The 19,938-nt window shown below is 37.3% G+C and overlaps 1 protein-coding gene across 40 annotated transcripts in view; it reads right to left on the bottom strand.

Annotated features, from left to right (window-relative positions):
• Positions 1-19,938, bottom strand: part of INPP4B (inositol polyphosphate-4-phosphatase type II B) — a 906,112-nt gene that overhangs the window by 242,487 nt on the left and 643,687 nt on the right. For all 40 annotated transcript variants that reach the window (XM_070047524.1, XM_070047495.1, XM_070047496.1 and 37 more), the window contains 2 exons: positions 11,117-11,228; positions 6,700-6,772 (listed from right to left, as the gene is read on the bottom strand). In XM_070047524.1, the coding sequence (XP_069903625.1) occupies positions 6,700-6,772; positions 11,117-11,228 (185 nt within the window). The remainder of the gene's footprint in view (positions 1-6,699; positions 6,773-11,116; positions 11,229-19,938) is intronic.

Here is a 19,938-nt window from a genome sequence, read left to right as displayed (position 1 = left end):
AATGATGTCAACACCCAATACCAGATTGTCTGTGTTCAACTCCCTGCTCCATTTCTTATCCTAGGTTCCTACTAATACATACCTTGGAGGGCAGCAGATGATGGCTCAAGTAGTTGAGGCCCTACCACAATTGTAGGAAACTCAGACTGAGTTCTCTGATCCTGGCATGAGTCTAGCTCAGGCCCAACTGTTGTAAGTATCTAGGGAATAAACTAGTAGATGGGCGATTCTCTTCCTCTCTCCCTCTCTCCTTCTCTCCCTCTCTCCCTCTCCCTCTCCATCTCCCTGAATTTCAAATAAATAAATGAATTAACAAATAAATGAGTATGGAAGGAATTTTTTTTTACTATCTGTTAAAATGTTTCAAATCACTGAAGGGGTGATAGTGAGGAGAATGTTATTCTACTATTTTAAATCAGTTTTGTGGCACTATGAAAAGCTACAAAAATCTATAATACAAAAATACTTAAAAATTCATGAAAATGAAATTTGAATTTTAATCTGTGCAGTTTTTTCATAATACAGATTTATGTGAACATTTTGAAGATGCCACATACGCATGGATTGCAACTCTTTTGGACTAAAATAAACTTAGCTTTTAATTCAAATTTCTGTGAACTTTTTGTAGTACCTTAGTTCTATGTAGCAGAAAACAAATTTTAGTAAGACTTTTAGTGAACAAATGTTAAAAATTATTAAATACAAAACTAAACAAATCTTATAATTAAAAAAATGCACAGTAATTTTTAATGATAGACATAAATTATTTTATTCCAAACCAAAATGTTTAAATTTCAACATCTGTCTCATTGAACAGTGATTTTTTTCTGTTACATGAAGCATAAATGCAAATAAGATACACCTATTAATAGCCATTTGCCAAGTACCTACTGAGTTCCTACTATACAGTATTCTGGAATTGAGGATCCTCACATGTTCAGGAGACATGTAACAAATAGCCTCACCAAGCTTCTGCACCTGCTCACAGGCTTCCTGAGTTCCCAGCTGCTCTGGACATCTTCTGCCAGGTGTGTATTTATGTTGCACATCTCTGTCTGTCTGTCTGTCTCTCTCTCTCTCTCACTCTCTCGTGTGTGTGTGTGTGTGTGTGTGTGTGTGTGTGATGGCTTAGGAATCACTTTTACTTATAAGACTATGTTGGAGAATTGGTTGTCTTATCTGGATCTCTTAAAATAGCAGGTGCATATTCACCAAGTCTGAAAACTCTTTTTCTTAATAATCAAACAAAAATTTCAGAAAATTATCAACCAAATTCTAAATGATGGAAGATTTTTTATTAGATAAATGGGGGAATGATAAAATTCAATTTATAAGATTTAAGGATTTTATTTTTATTAAAATAAAATGTATAATATAACTAGAATAAAAATGAAAGACATAGTAATGTTCCTTCTTAAGTAGCTTACAATCTAGCACCTTCTGCAAAACATCAATCATCGATGGCTAAACTTTAAGGGGGGAAAAAATCAAAGATATGGTGGGCTATTTTGAGGAAAGGTTTGGTTCATCTGTGAAACAAGAAGTACAAACACCAATAGAAAGATGAACCGCGTGTATTAGGACTGATAGCAACACTGTCCACTCATCTTTTCTTAGGTCTCAAGTTACAGGGTCACGGAAGTCACAACTGCCAGATGTATCCTCCCTGACTAGGAAGGGCAGCATTCACATTCATATACAGCATGCAACTTTGCTTTAAAGATTACAAAGGACAATTTCATGACTCAATAAGTGTGGAATTCAGCCAAGGAGAAGCTGCTTCAGATTTGATGCGTGCTGATGTGGGGAAATTCACCCACAATGAGATGACAAAGGGAACTTGGTGACAGGACCCATTAACTCCTCAGACTTGGTTTGGTAATAGAAAAGCCCATGCACTGGAGTCCTCAGTCAAATTACAATTTTACCAAAATAACGGGGGAGGGAGAAGGGTCTTAAATTCGAGAGAGAATTACCTTCTTGGCAGAATTTTAAAAAGTTTTATGACCATTCAGACTTTCTGACTGTAAATGGGAACTCCAGAGACAGACAACTAGAAGTGACAAAGAAATTATATATGACTCTATATGACATTAAAATACTTAGATGAAATTTTCTGAACAAAAAACCAAAACACAGCAAAAGCTAAACTATATATCACTGTCAATGTCAAACATTTGTGAACCTAAAAGGAAGTCAATGACTTCTTAGTTTAATTTGGTGATTAATACCAAAACAAGAAAATGTACAAAGAAGCTGGATTATCTGCAGCTCACTTTGCTGGTGGGCAAACCTGGGCTTTGACAGGCTGCCTCATGTTCCCATATAAATACTACATGAGCCCACTGGTGATTACACAGCTAAACAAGGTGCTTCAGGATCTATGCCTTAGCAGGAACACCCAATTCCAGAACCATGTGACAGACAACATCACCCATACTTCTCTACATTCAAAATCAACCTCCTCCCACCTTGATTCCCCAACACCAAACAGTTTTAAGCTTTTTTAACTATTGTTTTGCATAAATGAATAAGTAAATAAATAGCTAAGTATATGGTTTTAACAATTATCTGACTTATAAAATTAGAAAGTCAAACTCACTGAGATCCTTGCATGTCTAACATTGAATCTTCTAGCGTGTCTGCTTTCCTACATAGTTAAGGTACTGCTCTCTCTCTCCAAGCTCCTCCTCAACCTTTCTTTCCTACCCTCAATTTCCCAGACTCCCAAGATACACATTCAATTTGCAAGGTAAACAGACCAAAAGAAAGGGTAAGCCCTTAGGGCAAAGAGCTTTTTCCTTTTAGTCTTACAATAGATAAGTGAATTTCCTGAATTATAAATGAAGCCTCTAGAGATATAAATAGAATAGCAAAGAGCTGCTATGCAATAAGACATTGTCTCCCACTCACTCAATAAGTACTTCATAACTCACTCAAGACGAGAAAGTTCCATGTAATACATTAATACAAAGTCTTGAGAAGACTGTCAATGGCGTCCTTTGCCTACAGATTTTTTAATAAAAAATGCCACATGAGGATTTATTAATTAATTCCAAAGTCACTGTGTTTAAATAGATAAATACAATAAAAGACAAAGAGGTCCATATTGGCCAGTCACAAATAATCTATGTTGGCACAAGGGGCTTTTCTTTGTTGAACAGAAACATTTTGTAGATAGTGCTTAGTTGTATTTTTAAACCTTTTTTAAAAAATCTACGCTTTATAGCATTTGACTTTGTTGTAGCCTTATCTTTATCCAACACAAGATATTTCAAGTGAAATATTTGTGGCAGATATCCTTGGTTCAGAGTCCTTCTACAGATTGCTGGACGTGGGAAATTTAAAAACATTACTAGAGGGGTAGGCACTGTGGGTCAGCAAGTTAAATCAGCCTGGGACACTCTCTTCCCATGTCAGAGAGCAGGGTTCAAGTCCCCACTACTCCACTTTTTTTTTTTTGATAGGCAGAGTGGACAGTTTGAGAGAGAGACAGAGAGAAATGTCTTCCTTTGCCGTTGGTTCACCCTCCAATGGCCACCGCGGCCAGCGCGCTGCGGCTGGCACACCGCGCTGATCCGATGGCAGGAGCCAGGTGCTTCTCCTGGTCTCCCATGGGGTGCAGGGCCCAAGGACTGGGGCCATCCTCCACTGCACTCCCTGGGCCACAGCAGAGAGCTGGCCTGGAAGAGGGGCAACCGGGACAGAATCTGGCGCCCCGACTGGGACTAGAACCCGGTGTGCCAGCGCCGCAAGGTGGAGGATTAGCCTAGTGAGCCGCAGCGCAGGCCTCCACTACTCCACTTTTGATCCAACTTCCTGTTCATGTATTGTTTGAGGCAGCAGAAGAAGGCACAAGTGCTTGGTTCCTGCTTATAGGAGACCCAGTTGGAGTTCCTGGCTCCTGGCTTTGTCCTCCCCAGTCCTGGCTATTGTGGGCATTTGGGGATGACCCAGTGGATGGAAGTGTGTCCTCTCTCTCTCTCTCTCTCTTTCTTTCTTTCTTTTCTTTCTTTCTTTCTTTCTTTCTTTCTTTCTTTCTTTCTTTCTTTCTTTGTGTGTGTGTGTGTCTCGTCTCTGTCTCTCCTGCTCACTCTGCTTTGCAAATAAATGAAAATAAATAACCTTAAAAATACTATCATCAGAAATAAAGAGTATAACCACCAAATTTTCCATTCTCATGGAAGGAGAAAAGCAATAACCAAACATCATTCATTCCACTATGTATTTATTTATTTTGTTTGAAAGCAAGACACAGTAAGAGGTCTTTTATTTACTGGTTCACTACACAAATGTCTGAAATAGCCAGGGCTGGGTCAGTCCAAAGCCAGAAACTGGAAGCTCAAATTTAGTCTCTCACATGTATGGCAGGGACCTAAGTACTTGAGCCATCGCCTGCTACCTCCCAGCACACATATTAGGAGGAAGCTGGAGCCAGGAGTATTTCCAGTTCTTGAACTCATGTACTCTGATAGGGGTTGTAGAATCCCAAAAAGTTTCTTAACACCAAACACCCCATTCTAAATTAATAATTTAATTTGCAGAATACAACTGTTCCCATCAATTTCATGTCAGTTTTCAGTGTTATTACAATGCAGACATAAGGAATAGTTAGCTCATAATGGAAGAGTTAGAATGGCCTCCATGACTTATAGGTTTTACAGCACAGGTATTAGAAGGTACAGATTTATGTCCCCATATGTTGTCTCTGTCTCTTCTTCCTTACATAATATATTTGCTTACTTATACAGTAATGTTTCTTTCCCTTTGAAATTTATACTTAACCAATTAGTATCTTAAAAGTTTTCTTATTGTATGTATAAAAATCACACAAATTTCATGTAAGCCAATCATTAAAAAGTGATCTTATAATTACAAGTATAGATGATTTGGGGGACAGCTTGAGTCATTCAAATCATACTGAGCATGAACCTGGTAACTATCACACCTACATTTATTTCTGAACACTGACTTTAAGTAAATGAAATGAATTAAATAGCTATATTAAAGGACTAAAGATTTATGCAGCCTTCAGGTAAAAAACTAAACATGAGAACTTTTTGACAAAATGTTAGGTATTTTCATCACACTGATAAATTACTGGGTACTTTCCTGGTACATGGCTCCAGCCATCTGTATACAGCCTCCAATACTGTTAAATGCACATTACTCCAAATGTTAAATCTTTGATGAAACAAACTCATATAAATAGGGTGATAGGCTGAGAAGTCACTGTTCTTTGGGGTAATCCTTCATTCTGTACAACTAGAATTGTTAAGATTTATTTACATATTTTTCAATTAAAATTCATTTGATTTCTTTGTATGAGCAGAAGGTACCTCTCCAATCTCTATTTTTTTTTTTTTTTTTTGACAGGCAGAGTGGACAGTGAAAGAGAGAGAGACAGAGAGAAAGGTCTTCCTTTGCCATTGGTTCACCCTCCAATGGACGCCACAGCCGAGCGCTGCGGCTGGCGCACCACGTTGATCTGACGGTAGGAGCCAGGTGCTTCTCCTGGTCTCCCATGGGGTGCAGGGCCCAAGCACTTGGGCCATCCTCCACTGCACTCCCTGGCCACAGCAGAGAGCTGGCCTGGAAGAGGGGCAACCGGGACAGACTCTGGCGCCCCGACCGGGACTAGAACCCGGTGTGCCGGCACCGCAAGGCGGAGGATTAGCCTAGTGAGCCGTGGCGCCAGCTTCCAATCTCTATTATTAACTTTCTCCCAAGAGAAAACTGCTAATAATTTAGAGGTTACATATTAATATGATTTTGAAGTTCTGTATCAGTCAATAGTCTGATTATTTTATCTGTGCACTGCTTAAATGTATAATATGGCAAAGCAAAAATACAGTAAGATTTAATTTGCTTTGACACCAACTCGGTGATTGGTAAAAGCAGAGCCTAGAAATTAAGAATGAAGGTCTTGAAATGAAAATTGCATTAAATTCTAGACCCCACTACTACTTACTAGCAGGGGTGACCTTGAACAATTTTTTCGTCCATAATGACACTACCTTCCTTATAGCACCTGTGAGAGAACTGGCTAAGGCAAGGCATTTAAGGCACTTAGCTCTATTTCCCAATACTGTTGTAGTCCACATTTACTATTATTAATTGTTATATAATTTAGCACTGGAAACTTAATTACATAAATTTACATGAATATTAGCACATATATTTTAACTGTATCATATATCAATTTTATTCATAAATACACTTAACACATTATTTAGTACCTTGTTGAAATTCAAATATAGTATTTTGACTAACACAATACATGCAAACAAACCCAGGCATGTTCAGAAGCAGCTGTGAATTTTTCCTACTCAATCCATATACTTATTACCTTAACAACCTTATTTTATAAATTATACAATTAGGAAGTCTAATTAAATACGAGTTTCACATTTCTATTCCTGTCTTCTAATTTTTTTTCCTTTTTCAGATAATACTCATTTCAGTAGCTAAAAGGAATTTGTTGTGCTATATAACTAAGGTATTTAAGTATCTGCCCCATGGAAATGTGCAATCTTCTCCTGTTTTGCTGGCTCCTGGTCATTTACCAGATTGTATGTGTTAGGTGTTCAAAAAAAGTATATAAAAAATGCTGCTCAGGTTCAATATGTAGTTCAGAGGCAACTATAATTTGTGTTCACATGAAACTATGATAGCAGTTTACAAAATGATGTTACATACCTGTATTCAAAAAAGGTAAGTTATCTTTCCTGCTCACGCTTTCTGGGGCTGTACATTCCCATACTAGTGCACACTAGAAAAGAATAAAAGAAACGAGAAATGAAGTATATTTGAAAATAATCAAAATGAGAAATGAACTTATTTTGTTTGCAAAATATGATAATATGTACATGGTTTCAAAATGTTTTGAACAAAGCATTTTTGTCAAACTGTTTCCAGGCTTAACTTTATGATAAATCTTGTTTAGCTGGTGATTATTTACTTATATCTATATAAAATATATTTTTATCAGATAATGATAGACTAATATATTACAGTTCTAGTTAAAGGTTACTCAAATAAAATAACCAGAAGAAAAGGTATGTTGTGAGTACCTTAAATCATATTTACCAAGGTGTATCATTTGGCATTTCTTTCATGTAGGCTGATTTCAGATCAATAGAGAGCAAATTATTTTCTAGCGCTTAAGTAAAGGGAACATTAACTAAAAGGTAAAGTACATTGAAGCATTTAAGTACATAGAGCAAAATATTTTTATATCCAGCAAAAAAAAAATGCAAACACTTGCTCATAAGTGTAAGGGTCATTTAGAGATAAGTTGATCTCTAGAGTCCATGATCAATAGATAAAGCCCATAACCTTTACAGAACTGACACTTCTGTGGGTAGAAAGAGAGAAGAGATACAGAAGAGCACATGGGCATGTTTCTAGTGCATGAGCCACAGCTGAAGAGTATATCTCAGGCAATCCATCCCCGAGCCAGGTGCCCTCCCTCAGCTTCCTAAGAAAACTGTCAGTAACAGAGGGAACAAATCTCTTCTGGCCTCAGGAGTCTGGTTAGGGGTCTATTTTCATCTAGGTAGACTATAGGGCATTTGTTTCTTCTCACTCTAGCTAAATGGAAGAGGGGGTATGAAATAGTTAGGAGAAGGAAGTAGGAGAATCAATTTCAGGGGAAAAATACCAGATATAAACATGTAAATGCAAACAAAACCAAAGCCGCCATCAGTAGGTCCTGCATGACTGCTCAAGAGACACCCGCAGCTCAGACCACCGTCCCCAGAAAGCCGGGTAAAGACTGCTGGAGCGATCTCTATCATGCTCTAATGATCTGTCTATCTTTCCTTCCCTAGACAGTCAGAAATACAGATCCTGGGTTAACTGTTAATGCTAGAATGGACATACTCCTCCAGCGTTTTAGGAGGAAGACAATTTAAAATACTGAAATATAACTTTCTGTATGCATATAGTTCAATACCTATTCTATCATAACATTCATCACATTACTAAGTAAATGTGTTGACAGGAAAATGTGCTTTCATAATTTCTTTACTGAAGCCCCGCTTTACTGAAGAGTGAATGACTACAAACAACTCCTAAATTTGATGTTCTCTAAGTCATTTTTCTGACCAAGTGAAAGTCAGTGGTGGTCCCTTCTTTTAATTCACAGTTTGGAAATGCACTTCCCAAAACACTGACCACAGCAATATGCTACGATGTTTGGACATATATAAAATTATTTACTCTTTTCCCCAAATGTGTTCTATTCTTTTCAGCCCATTCACGCTATTATTAAAAATAAATCTTTCATAAACATATTCAGCATATCAATGTTCTTCTCCAGCATGTATGATGGTTATCTAACGACAAATCAAGCCCAATATTTTCCAAACGTTCTGCAAATTCTTTCATGAGTTGTCCCTGACACCCTTCCACATAATAACTAGATATATAGCCATGAGCCAACCCCTTTCCAAAGGAAGAACATCATCTGTAATACAACTTATAGGAGTAGTGTAGATTGAATCTTTCTATTGAAGAAGCCCATAATTCATAGAGATTGGGCCATTATTCTGAGACACCACTTTTCTATACAGAGGCAGCCCACACTCCCTGTAATCAAAGTCAACTTTGTTTCCTAAAAGACAGTCTGTATTTACCAAATGGATTCAGCAATATGACTTTCACAAACTCTGCCTTCCATACAAACTGGAAAGCAGGGATTTAGGACAATTTCAACCTAACATTCTGCAATTTTATTTTATTTTAAATCCTACCTACCATCCAGAATGCTCTCAAAATTTATATTAATATAAATATCAAACAAAAATACCCAACACATATTTGCTCAATGAATTAATATTAATTAATTATTCCCTAGGAACTGAATTGATTGGCACCTTGACCTGGGACTAATTAGCCTCCATAACTCTGTGAAAATAAATCCCTGCTGTTAAACTCACTAATACAAGTATTATGCTTTCATCTGCTTTGATCTACATAAGAGATAGCATGTACTACTTTCATGGCACATTACTCGGTGCTAATAGTAGTTCTATTTCTTTCTCCCCCCAAACCAGTGAGAGAGATGTTATTTTAAGGATAAGCTTTATTTCACTTATTTTTCATGTATGTCAGGTCATTTAAGACCCAAGTCACCATTAGTAAAGATTGTGTTAATGTACTTCATGTGGATTTTGATTTAGCCTATCTACAGAAGGGCCCTTGCATTTGCAGTTCTAAAGAAGTACCCAAGATGATTCTGACCACACTTTGAAGAACACCGAGATAAAGTTATTACCATATAACTCTATTAAATATCATGCATAATAGACCTCACTAAATGTTCTTTATCATGCCTATTTCAGAGATTGCCAGCAGAGTTTATAGTCACTTTACTAAATATTCACAAAATGTCAGAGTTCACTAAGAATACACACAGGGCCATGCTGATGCCAACAGCTTGCTTACCATTTTAGTGCACTTATGACTCATACATGGTGTGTATTGATACTACTAGCTTCTATTTCCAAAATAGCTCAGTTAAATCTTTTTAAGCCCACATTAGTAAGCCAGAAATATCATGTAGGATTTTGATGGGGCATATTACTAGGTATCAAGTCATAAGTTTATGAAAAGCGCATGATTCAATGTGTACGACCTCATGATAGTGACGTATTGCAGAGTTGAGTAGTGGAGAAGCTATAAGTAGTATGAATAGGTGGCTTGTAACAGATTCTCTGTCAGGGAAAGCAGCTCCCCTTTGAAGTGGGAAATGAGTTTGCTACTGATCTCCTGGTATGCCGCTGCAGGAGAGATGACCTGCCTGTTTCTACTCCCAGTCCCTAGTTTAGCACCCACATCTTCCCGCCTTAATCTTGAAACACATATTCATGTGGTGGTTTCAAAGACTGAGTGTTGTGTGGAACTCTAAAGGAAACAAGGATAGAATGAAGGAAAGTAGTACCAGGATAGGGGTCTTGAATGCACAAACCTAGAAAGAATCTGCTGCGGACCTTCACTTTGACCCTGACGTTTGCAAGTAACCAGATTTAAACTTCCAGCCTCCTTGGACATATTCATGATGTACAGATCCCCAGGGAAGATTAAGGAGGATTACAGAGGAGCTAAAGGTTTGGGGGCAGTAGAGAACACCATAACCTATTCTGGGGCAAGACATATTTTTTTTTTTAAATGTAGTCTTAGATTTCTGTAAAACTAAAGATTTGCTAAGTGTTAGATAGATAACATCTCCTATGTAGATGTTTCCTAAGTACCCAAACTGACATACTCAAAGAGAAAACGTCCTAAGAGGCACTGCTGTAATTTTTTTCTGCCTCATTTATGCAAAGTTAGGAATTGTAGTGTAAAAAAGAACTTAATTTCCTAACAACAACTGTTTTTAAGTCTGTCCTGTGTACCTCATTGTCTCAATAAAATATGGAATTGCATTCCTATGAAAGGAATTTAGGCTAATATTTATATGGAGGCTTTTTTCTTTCTCCGAGAAAAGCAAACAGAAAGTAAACCTCCTGGACACATATTTGCATGCAGTGAGATGAGACTTCATCTCAGGTTTCAGAAGAATTACTTCCTTTCCAGCTGGCATCTCCTCTCCTTAAGAGCTGTCCCCTTGCACTACACGATTTCCTGCCTTTTACTCTGTGAGTGCATAAGGCACAAAGTCCTTGTAAATATTCCCTTCTTCACATAAAAATAAAATCCACATTAAAATTGTATCTCTCTCCAAAGATGGCTGTGGGAGTAGAGAACAGGTACTTTTGGTAATATCCCTCCCAGCTCTTCTGTGCATCTCATGCAGGCTATTAGCAGAATGCAGAATGCAACCACAATCAAGACTTTTTGTTCCAACTAGGTGGAAGCAGTGCCAGCAAGGGAGCTGGCAGCAAAGAAGAAGGTGTTTGTGAATGGTGCATAGTTTTGCATAGTTCCATGCATATGGGCCCTCTGGTTCAAGAGATGAAACACACATATTGTACTCCAATTCTAGAGTTGATTTCTCATTCAGCTTTTGAATAATGAGATTTCAAACCCCACAGAGTGTCAGTGGTACAGGCATCTGGCAAAGCTGATCATTTTTAATTTAATTTGTGCAGTGAGCTGGCTGAGATCCTACCTTTTGTCCCTGCACATCTGTTGTGATGTGGTCGGCTTCCCCATCCTCAATCTCCCCCATCTTCACAACACTGACTTCTATGGTGCCAACCACTTTGCCACCATCTGAAGTTCTGCAAGCAGAAATAAACAAAATAGAAAGGTAAAAATCTTCAGTCTCAAAACATGGCTAAACTATGTGTGCTTGTGAAAACCACTAGCATTGCTTTTTATTTTGTTTAAAATTAAAAGAGCTATTTAAAACAGAAATATTTCAATAGTGTTATTGTTGCTTTTTTTTAAAGTTCAAATAAAAGTTAAACACAAATTCATTAGATAAGAGCATGGACTGCCAAAACCTCCCGAGTGGGGAATACGTTTAGCTCAGTGTTTGATGCTATATAAGACATCCAACGTCCCATATCAGAATTTCTGTTTTGAGATCTGCTCTGCCATCTGATCCACTCTCCTACTCGTGTGCACCCCTGCAGGCAGCAGGTGATGGCTCAAGTGCTTGATTCCCCGCCACCCACATGGGAGACTTAGGTTGAGTTCCAAGTTCCCAGCTTCTGCCTGGTGCAATCTGGGATTTTGTGGGCTTTGGGGGAGTGAACCAGTGAGATTCTCTGTCTCTCTTTCTCTCTGTATCATTTTTGCATTTCAAATAAAAAAGTAAAAAATAAAAATTTATATTTTCACTCCCTGATAAAAATAAAACATCTTGAACGCTCTCAGGAATAGCCTCAGGAGAAAAAAAAAAAAAAAAAAAAAAAAAAAAACATGTAATGAATCAATTATCAAATATCGGAGCCATGGGGCCAGTGCTGTGGCACATTAGGTTAATCCTCCACCTGCGGTGCCAGCATCCCATATGGGCACTGGTTCTAGTTCTGGCTGCTCCTCTTCCAATACAGCTCTCTGCTGTGGTCTGGGAAAGCAGTAGAAGATGGTCCAAGGCATAGCGGGTAAAGCTGCTGTCTGCAGTGCTGGCATCCCATACGGGCACTGGTTCGAGACCCAGCTGCTCCACTTCCAATCCAGCTTCCTGCTATGGCCTGGGAAAGCAGTGAAAGATGGCCCAAGTCCTGGGGTCCCTGTGTCTGTGAGGGAGACCCGGAAGAAGATCCTGGCTCCTGACTTCAGATCCTGCCAGTTTTGCCATTGCAGCAATTTGGGGAATAAACTGGCAGATGGAAGATCTCTCTCTCTCTCTCTTTCTCTCTCTCTGCCTCTGCCTCTCTGTAACTCCGCCTTTCAAATAAATAAATAAATACATCTTTTTAAAAAGTATATTAAGATTTGTTACTAAAATATGAAGTAAAAAGCTCCCAGGTTATTTAATAATCAAAATCATAATATCATAATATTAAATCAATTATTTGAAATCAATATAGAAAACTTAAACATTTATCATAAAGAATATATGTATATATAGGTGACAGTATGATCTGTAATATTTCTGAAACCTCTATTAGTTCCAATTCTGGAATGGTGCTAAATATAATTCATTATACCACTTTCCCATGTGAATATGACATAATAACTTGCTGCAACTCAAGGTTTTCATTGAATTCTTTATTTTACAGGATCCGTTTGAAAGATGTAGCAGCAGTGATGGAGAGACACAGGGAGTGAGATCTTTCATCTCCTTGTTCACTCCAGAAAGGACTGTAACAGCACAGTTTCAGAAAGCTGAAGCAAGGTGCAGGAATTCCATCCTATTATCTCATATGGGTAGCAAGGGCCCAAGAGCAAGTACCTTATTTCTGCTGCCTTCCCAAGTGCATAGCAAGAAGCTAGATCAAAAGCAGAATTGCCAGGATTCAAACAGACACTCTGATAAGGCTTAACTCAGCTTAACTCAGTTAGCCCAATCACTATTTAGATAATTCTTTTTAATCAAGAATTATACAGAGATATGATAATCAAATAGTTTTTTCTAAGATTTACAGATTTCTTCTTCCATGAGACTGATTATCTGTGACAAGTAAAGATAACTTTTTCTTATCAAAGAAACTGTTTAAAAAGGTTTTTTGTTTTTGTTTTTGTTTTTGTTTTTTACTATCATGAGGCATTTATTATTATGTACACCTGAAACTTTTTCCATACTTGGGTTTTCTGTTTTTTAGAGGGGGCGACACTGTGGTATGGTAGGTTAATCCTCTACCTGCAGTGCTGGCATCCCTTATGGGCACTGTTTCTAGTCCTGGCTGCGCCTCTTCCAATCCAGTTCTCTACTATGGCCTGGAAAAGCAGTTGGCTCAAGTCATTGGGCCCCTGCACCCACATGGGATACCTGAAAGAAGCTCCTGGTTCTTGGCCGAGCCCGGGCCATTACAGCCATTTTTGGCGTGAACTAGCACAAGGAAGACCTTTCTCTCTGTCTCTCCCTCTCACTGCATGTAACAAATAAATAAAATCTTTAAAAAATTTTTTTTGGAAATGAAAAGAGCCCAGAAATTAATCCTAGTACACATAGTCAACTGCTTTTTGATAAAGTGTCCAGAATATACACTGGAGAAAGGACAATCTCTTCAGTAAATGGTGCTGGCAAAACTGAATGCATACAAGTAGAAGAATAAAATTATATCATTACTTCTTACCAGAAACAAAAATCAGTCCAAGATGAATCAAAGGCCTAAATTTAAGACCTGAAATTATAAAATTGCTAGAAGAAAGTGTAGTGGAAACACTTCAAAACATTGTTGTAGATAATGACTTCTTGGATAAGACTCTGGAAGTACAGGCAGCAAAAGTAGAACTAGACAAATGGGCTTATATCAAGCTCAGAAGCTTCTGAATATCAAAGGAAACAATCAATAGAATCAAGAGACAACCAACAGAAGAGGAAAAATATTTGCAAGCTACTTATCTGGCAAAGGATTAGTATCTAGACTATATCAGCAACTCAAAAAAAATCAAAAGCAACAACAAAAAACAACAAATCCAGTTAAGAAGTGGGTAAGGAATTTCAATAAACAGTTCTCAAAAGAAGAAATATAAATAGCCAACACATATATGAAAAAATGCTCACCATCACTAGGTGTCACAGAAATGTAAATCATACCACAATGATACATTAGGTCAATCCTGTCAGAAACATCTTTGAACAAAAGACAGAGCGGGGCCAGCACTGTGGCACACTGGGTTAACACTCTGGCCTGAAGCGCCGGCATCCCATATGGGTGCTGGTTCAAGTTCCAGCTGCTCCACTTTTGATCCAGCTCCCTGCTGTGGCCTGGGAAAGCAGTAGAAGATGGCCCAAGTCCTTGGGCCCCTACACCAGCGTGGGAGACCCGGAGACCCAGAGGAGACCTGTTTACAGCAGGACTCTTCACAATAGCCAGAATATGGACTAAACCCAGGTGTCCATCATCAGATGAATGGATAAAGAAAATATGGTGAATATGCACAATGGAATATTATTCAGCTATAAAAAAAGAATGAAATTCTATCATTTGCATCAAAATGGATCCAACTGCAGAATCAAGTTGAGCAAAATAAATTGAACACAGAAGACAAATACCACATGTTCTCTCTTATATGTGGGAGCTAAATTTTAAATAAAAAAAGACATAAAACAGAAAAAAAAGAATTGCCTACATGTATCAGCTTTGCATTCAATACTGAGTGTAAAACATTGTTTTACTGTTTTAAATCTTTGTTAAACAAAGCTTAAGAATTACATAATACTATAGTTTTAGTGATCTGTTACTATTTTAAAATGACTTTATGAGTGGAGTTGGACATATCTTCATTTGATTAATGTTTATAACTCTTGTCTATATTTCTGATGAACAATGGTCATTTTACTTTTGGTTTGTTGAAATCTTTATTTTGTGGAGTGCTAAGCCTTTGACTATATTGTGGGATCAATCCACATGTCTTTCAGCTGATGACTGGATAAAGAAACTGTGGTACATACACATGATGGAATACTACTCAGCCATAAGAAGGAATGAAATCTTATCTTTTGCAATAAAATAGGTGCAATTGGAGACCATTATGCTTAATGAAATAAGTCAGTCCCCAAAAGACAAATATTATGTTTTCCCTGATTTTTGGTAGTAAATATACAAAGTACAAAAAAAATGTATATGAGTGAAACTGACATTTTGAGATTTATTATTTGTAACTGCTGTCTATACTCCAGGTGAATAGTTTTTCTATTTACTACTTGTTGATTTTTTATTTAGTACAGGGTTAAGCTTGTGATTATAAAGTAAGTTGAAAGTATCTCGTTGCAAAAAGTAAAAGAAAAGTAAGAAAGGATGAAAGAAGATGGGTGGGACTGAAGGAAGGAGGGAGGAGAGGGTACATGAAATACATAAAATTTGTTCCCTTCATCTAAATAAAAAATAAAAAGGAAATAAATTGTTTGAGAAAGAAATTTTTTTTGCATGAGCAAACTAAGTTAGCTTAACTCCTAGGAATTCAAAGCCTAACATTCTAGATTTTTTTCACTTAACTTGTCTAATGAATATACCTAATGATTTCAAGCATTAGGTAGACCCTTCATATTCTCTTCTTGGCTGTGTAATAAGCTAATATATGCTATAATTTAGTAGAGGTGCCACATTGGGCAAGTCACATGGCCACACAAAACTTTGTTTTCCTCATTTGAAAGATGTAGGTGCTAATAATGTCTTAAACATTAAATCATGTGAGATGATTACTGTGATGTGCTTTTACTGTGCCCTATGCAACATGTCTGTCACTTCCTCCCTGTCCTGCATGTCATTGTAACAGTAGTGTTGGCAGCAGTAGTAACATAAAGAGAGCTGTGGTTGTCATTATTTAATGTATTTAGTTCTATCTTCTCTGGAGCTTTTACTGAAATAGATACCCAGCACTACATCAGAAGATTATAGCATCACACGAGACTTACATTTTAACAGTGATTAGATACTTCCCTGAGATACACAGACTTAACAATAACAGATGATGTTATAAAGCTTACACTCGGAGCAATGCAGAGTATGTAAATTTATAACTAATTGCGACGAAGGATAACATTTCAAAAATGCTAGCATACATGAATAAGCAATATATTATGAGACTAAACCTCTGAACTATCGCCCTATTCCCATTTTAAAAGTATTTGGTTACTTTCTCAATTTTTCTGCGTGTTGGATTTCCTGTTTTCTATTTCCCATAGGCTTTCACTTAATCCCTGAGTGGAATCCAACCAAGAGGCTTCTTTGCCTTTTGACAATACAATATTCTAGTAAAAATCTTACCCTCAAAATCGCTTTAAAGAAACAGCTCTTTTGAATAACCTAGCACATGCTCTCCTGTTTGAGAGACAAAATGGCAATTTCAGTTATGAAGGAACAGAACCAGAGACACCAAAAATGAAGATTCATCTGGTCATTGAGCTAAATGTAAAATACCAAAGTCTTTTCCTATTTACTCTGTAAAAAGTTCCCACAAAACCAGATAACAACATTTCTCTTCCATCGGGAAAGTCACAAGTGAAATATATACTTTCAGGTCACAAAAATCCTTTCGAAGAAGACTTCATAAAAATTTTAAAAAAAGTTAAATGCTTAATTATGGCTTCAGCTTACTGCCCATCAGGGGAAAGAGTGAAGCCATTAATCATGATCAAAATTCATCACATTTGCACAGAAGATAGATTGAAGAGAGTTCTGGACTAGGCATCAGGAAAACCAAGTTCTGCTTCCAAATCAGCTACAACCTAGCAAGGGAAGATGTGTATTTCACTTAAGACTGGATCACTGGATTTCAGTCTCCTTGACTGCAAGAGTTGGCCTCTCACAGATGTTATATATTATCAGCACTCAAACCCCATGTTCTAGTCACTCTTATGACACCACCGTAAGCATCCAGGCAATCATAGTTTAGTACAGACTTGTAAAAAAAAACTCGGTCATATTCAGGCCTCTCCCCCTTACTCTCCATCTGTCTTCCCTTTCTACTTTCCCCCCACACATATGAAATATATATCTGGGAAATAATTTAACACTTATAGTCATGTACAAAAGTTATATTATTCTATAACAACACATTTTAAATATCTCACATATAAATTATATATATAAGTTTACTTTTATTGCAGAAAAATTTTGAAATCCATGCATAATTTTTCCCATGAACTTTTAAAAGTAGCTTTTATTTATTTGAGAAGCAGAGAAAAAAGAGACGGTACCCATCCACTGGTTCACTCTCCAAATGCCCTTAATGATTGAGTAGGGACCAAAGCTGGGAGCTGGGGATGCAATCCAGGTCTCCCATAAGGGTGGCAGGAATCTGACAGTTTGAGCCATCAACATTGCTTCTCTGAGTCTGCATTACAGGGAAGCTGTTGTCACAAATATGAACTAGATATCAAAATGAGCTGATTTGATGTTAGATGTGAGTGTCTTAACAAGCACCTTGATCACTAGGCTAAACATCCAACCTCCATGAACTTTTTGAAGTTTTTTTATATGTATATTTGTATGTATGCACATGTGTGTGTATCAAGATAATCAAGATGATATGTATATACATATTATTTCCAAATATCAAGATACAGTGTCATAAAGGTGCATCTTGATATTTCAAAAAGGAGATAAGTTTAGCCCAAAACCAGAAGTGATCTTCATATCCTTTCTTGCAGCTCCTGTACAATAAGATAAATTCCAGGAATACAAATCTCAATGTACATGAAAAAAAAAAAAAGAAAAAGAAAAACACACTATGTCAAGGTAGACAGACTATCACTTTTTAATGCAGAGAATTGTAAGACACAGAAAATATGGATATTTAATGGCCATTGCACTTCTGATCACAATATGGAGTTCTTATTTCCATCAGGAGATAGACTTAAATATGTAACCATGCCAACAAGATGTGGAAGGCAAAGCAGCAGTGTTTTAGCCACATAAGTCTATACTTGCTTCTCACCTAGATTTTCAGCATATATAATACATTACTGATTATGTTTCTTTAAAAGTCTGCCTTTAAAATAACTTCCCTAATGTCTCCTAGTGAAATATTCAATCTTACATGCCTAAACATACAAAAATTTTAGAAGCCTGAAGAAATGGAATATAAGAGTCTTCCAACAGAGGACAATTTAATGACACTCTTTCTCTGGACTTCTTTGCCATCTATTCTGACATCCTTAGTCAAGCAAAAGGAATGGAAAATGTTAAACAGCAAAATGTAAATAACTCTTCTAATTTTGGAAATGCCACAGAGATAGAAACCAACAAGTGATTCTGTAAACATCCAGGGAAAAACCATCATTAGCACTGTCAGTCTTTGTGAATATAAAATAGTCCTGGTGTTGTGCACCGGAGTCTTCTTTTGCAAGGCATGCCTTGCATTTAAACCATCTACACATGTAACTAAGCAATGAAAACTTTATTTGGACAAGACAATAATTTCAGGCCACAAGTAAACAAATGGAGTCCATGAGTGAGTGGGTACCCTCTGATGATCTTTTTAGTGGTTACAATTAGACAGCAATGCTGAATTTACTCAGGATTCATGGAAGGGAGAACTCCACTTAAGTATATCTAACTGAAAATACCTCAATTCTGGTGGAAATTTACAAAAGCTATTAACACTTACAAACTAATAATCAAACATTTCAGCTGTTATTAATAGCTTAAGCACTCTGTGGTCTAATCCTTTCTTTTTGCTTTTGCTTCTTTCTGATGGTAAGATCACCTTCAGAAATTCCACCCATCATCAAGGGACTCAAATGTATTTTTATGGAGATTTGGTACAATTAACCTGACCTGATTTCTAGATCTAGAATTCCAATTTTTGCTACTCTCATTATTTCAAGTTTGAAACTTGACCTTTTATTTTCTCACACTCACAGCTTTAACATATATTTTTAAAACCAAAACCAAAAATGTTCATTCTCTACCAATCCCTTCTCCATATGCTCCAAGAAGTCACTAAGCTCTATGGATTCTTCCTCCAAGGTGTCTCCTACATTTATCCCTTCCCAGTAGTAAAATTCCAATTAGGTTCATGACTTCTCTGTTAGATTTGAAGAATCCAGTTTCTGTCGTGTTCATTCCATCCATGCCATATTTTCTTTGTTAAGCCAGGCTTTCAGTTTTTATTGTCATGTTCAAAGGTCTTAGACACTGCCCAGTTCCCTATCAGAGAGCTGAATGATACAGCCTGCTTCTCAAAGCCTTATATCAGGACCTGTCAAGATTTATGAATAGCTGAGTATTTTTTGTTCACACTGATCCACTTCATCATGCACCATTACATCATAGAGTATGGTTTAGTGGAAAATGCAATGAACTCTGAGTAAGAAACTCCTTGGCTGTGGTGTTTGCTCTCTACTCAGGAAATAGCTGTGTGATCGTCAGCAGGCAACTCAGCCCATATAAAGATTTTCCAGCAATAAATTATGAAGATTGTAAACCATTCTGCCTATCCACTAAGATTCCTGTAACCTAAATAAGATCTTAGTTTTATTTTATTTTTTAAAGATTTTATTTATTTATTTGAGAGTTAGAGTTACAGACAGTGAGAGGTAGAGACAGAGAGAAAGGTCTTCCATCCACTGGTTGACTCTCCCAAAGCCAGCAGACAGGAGCTTCCTCTGGTCTCCCATACCGGTTCAGGGGCCCAAGGACTTGGGCCATCCTCCACTGCTTTCCCAGGCCACAGCAGAGAACTGGATCAGAAGAAAGGCAGTCAGGACTAGAACCGGTACCCATATGGGATGCCGGTGCCGCAGGCAGAGGATTAACCTAGTGTGCGAAGGTGCCGGCTCCAAAAATCTTAGTTTTAAATATAATATAGCTTAGTATATGGGGAGAAGTCTCTTTTCTCTAATGCCACAACCCCCAAGTAATCTTG

The sequence above is a fragment of the Oryctolagus cuniculus genome, chromosome 8 (assembly GCF_964237555.1).
Source record: "Oryctolagus cuniculus chromosome 8, mOryCun1.1, whole genome shotgun sequence".
Taxonomy (NCBI): domain Eukaryota; kingdom Metazoa; phylum Chordata; class Mammalia; order Lagomorpha; family Leporidae; genus Oryctolagus; species Oryctolagus cuniculus.
The sequence above is the reverse complement of the archived record's forward strand: the minus strand, read 5'-3'. Positions and strand labels throughout refer to the sequence as shown.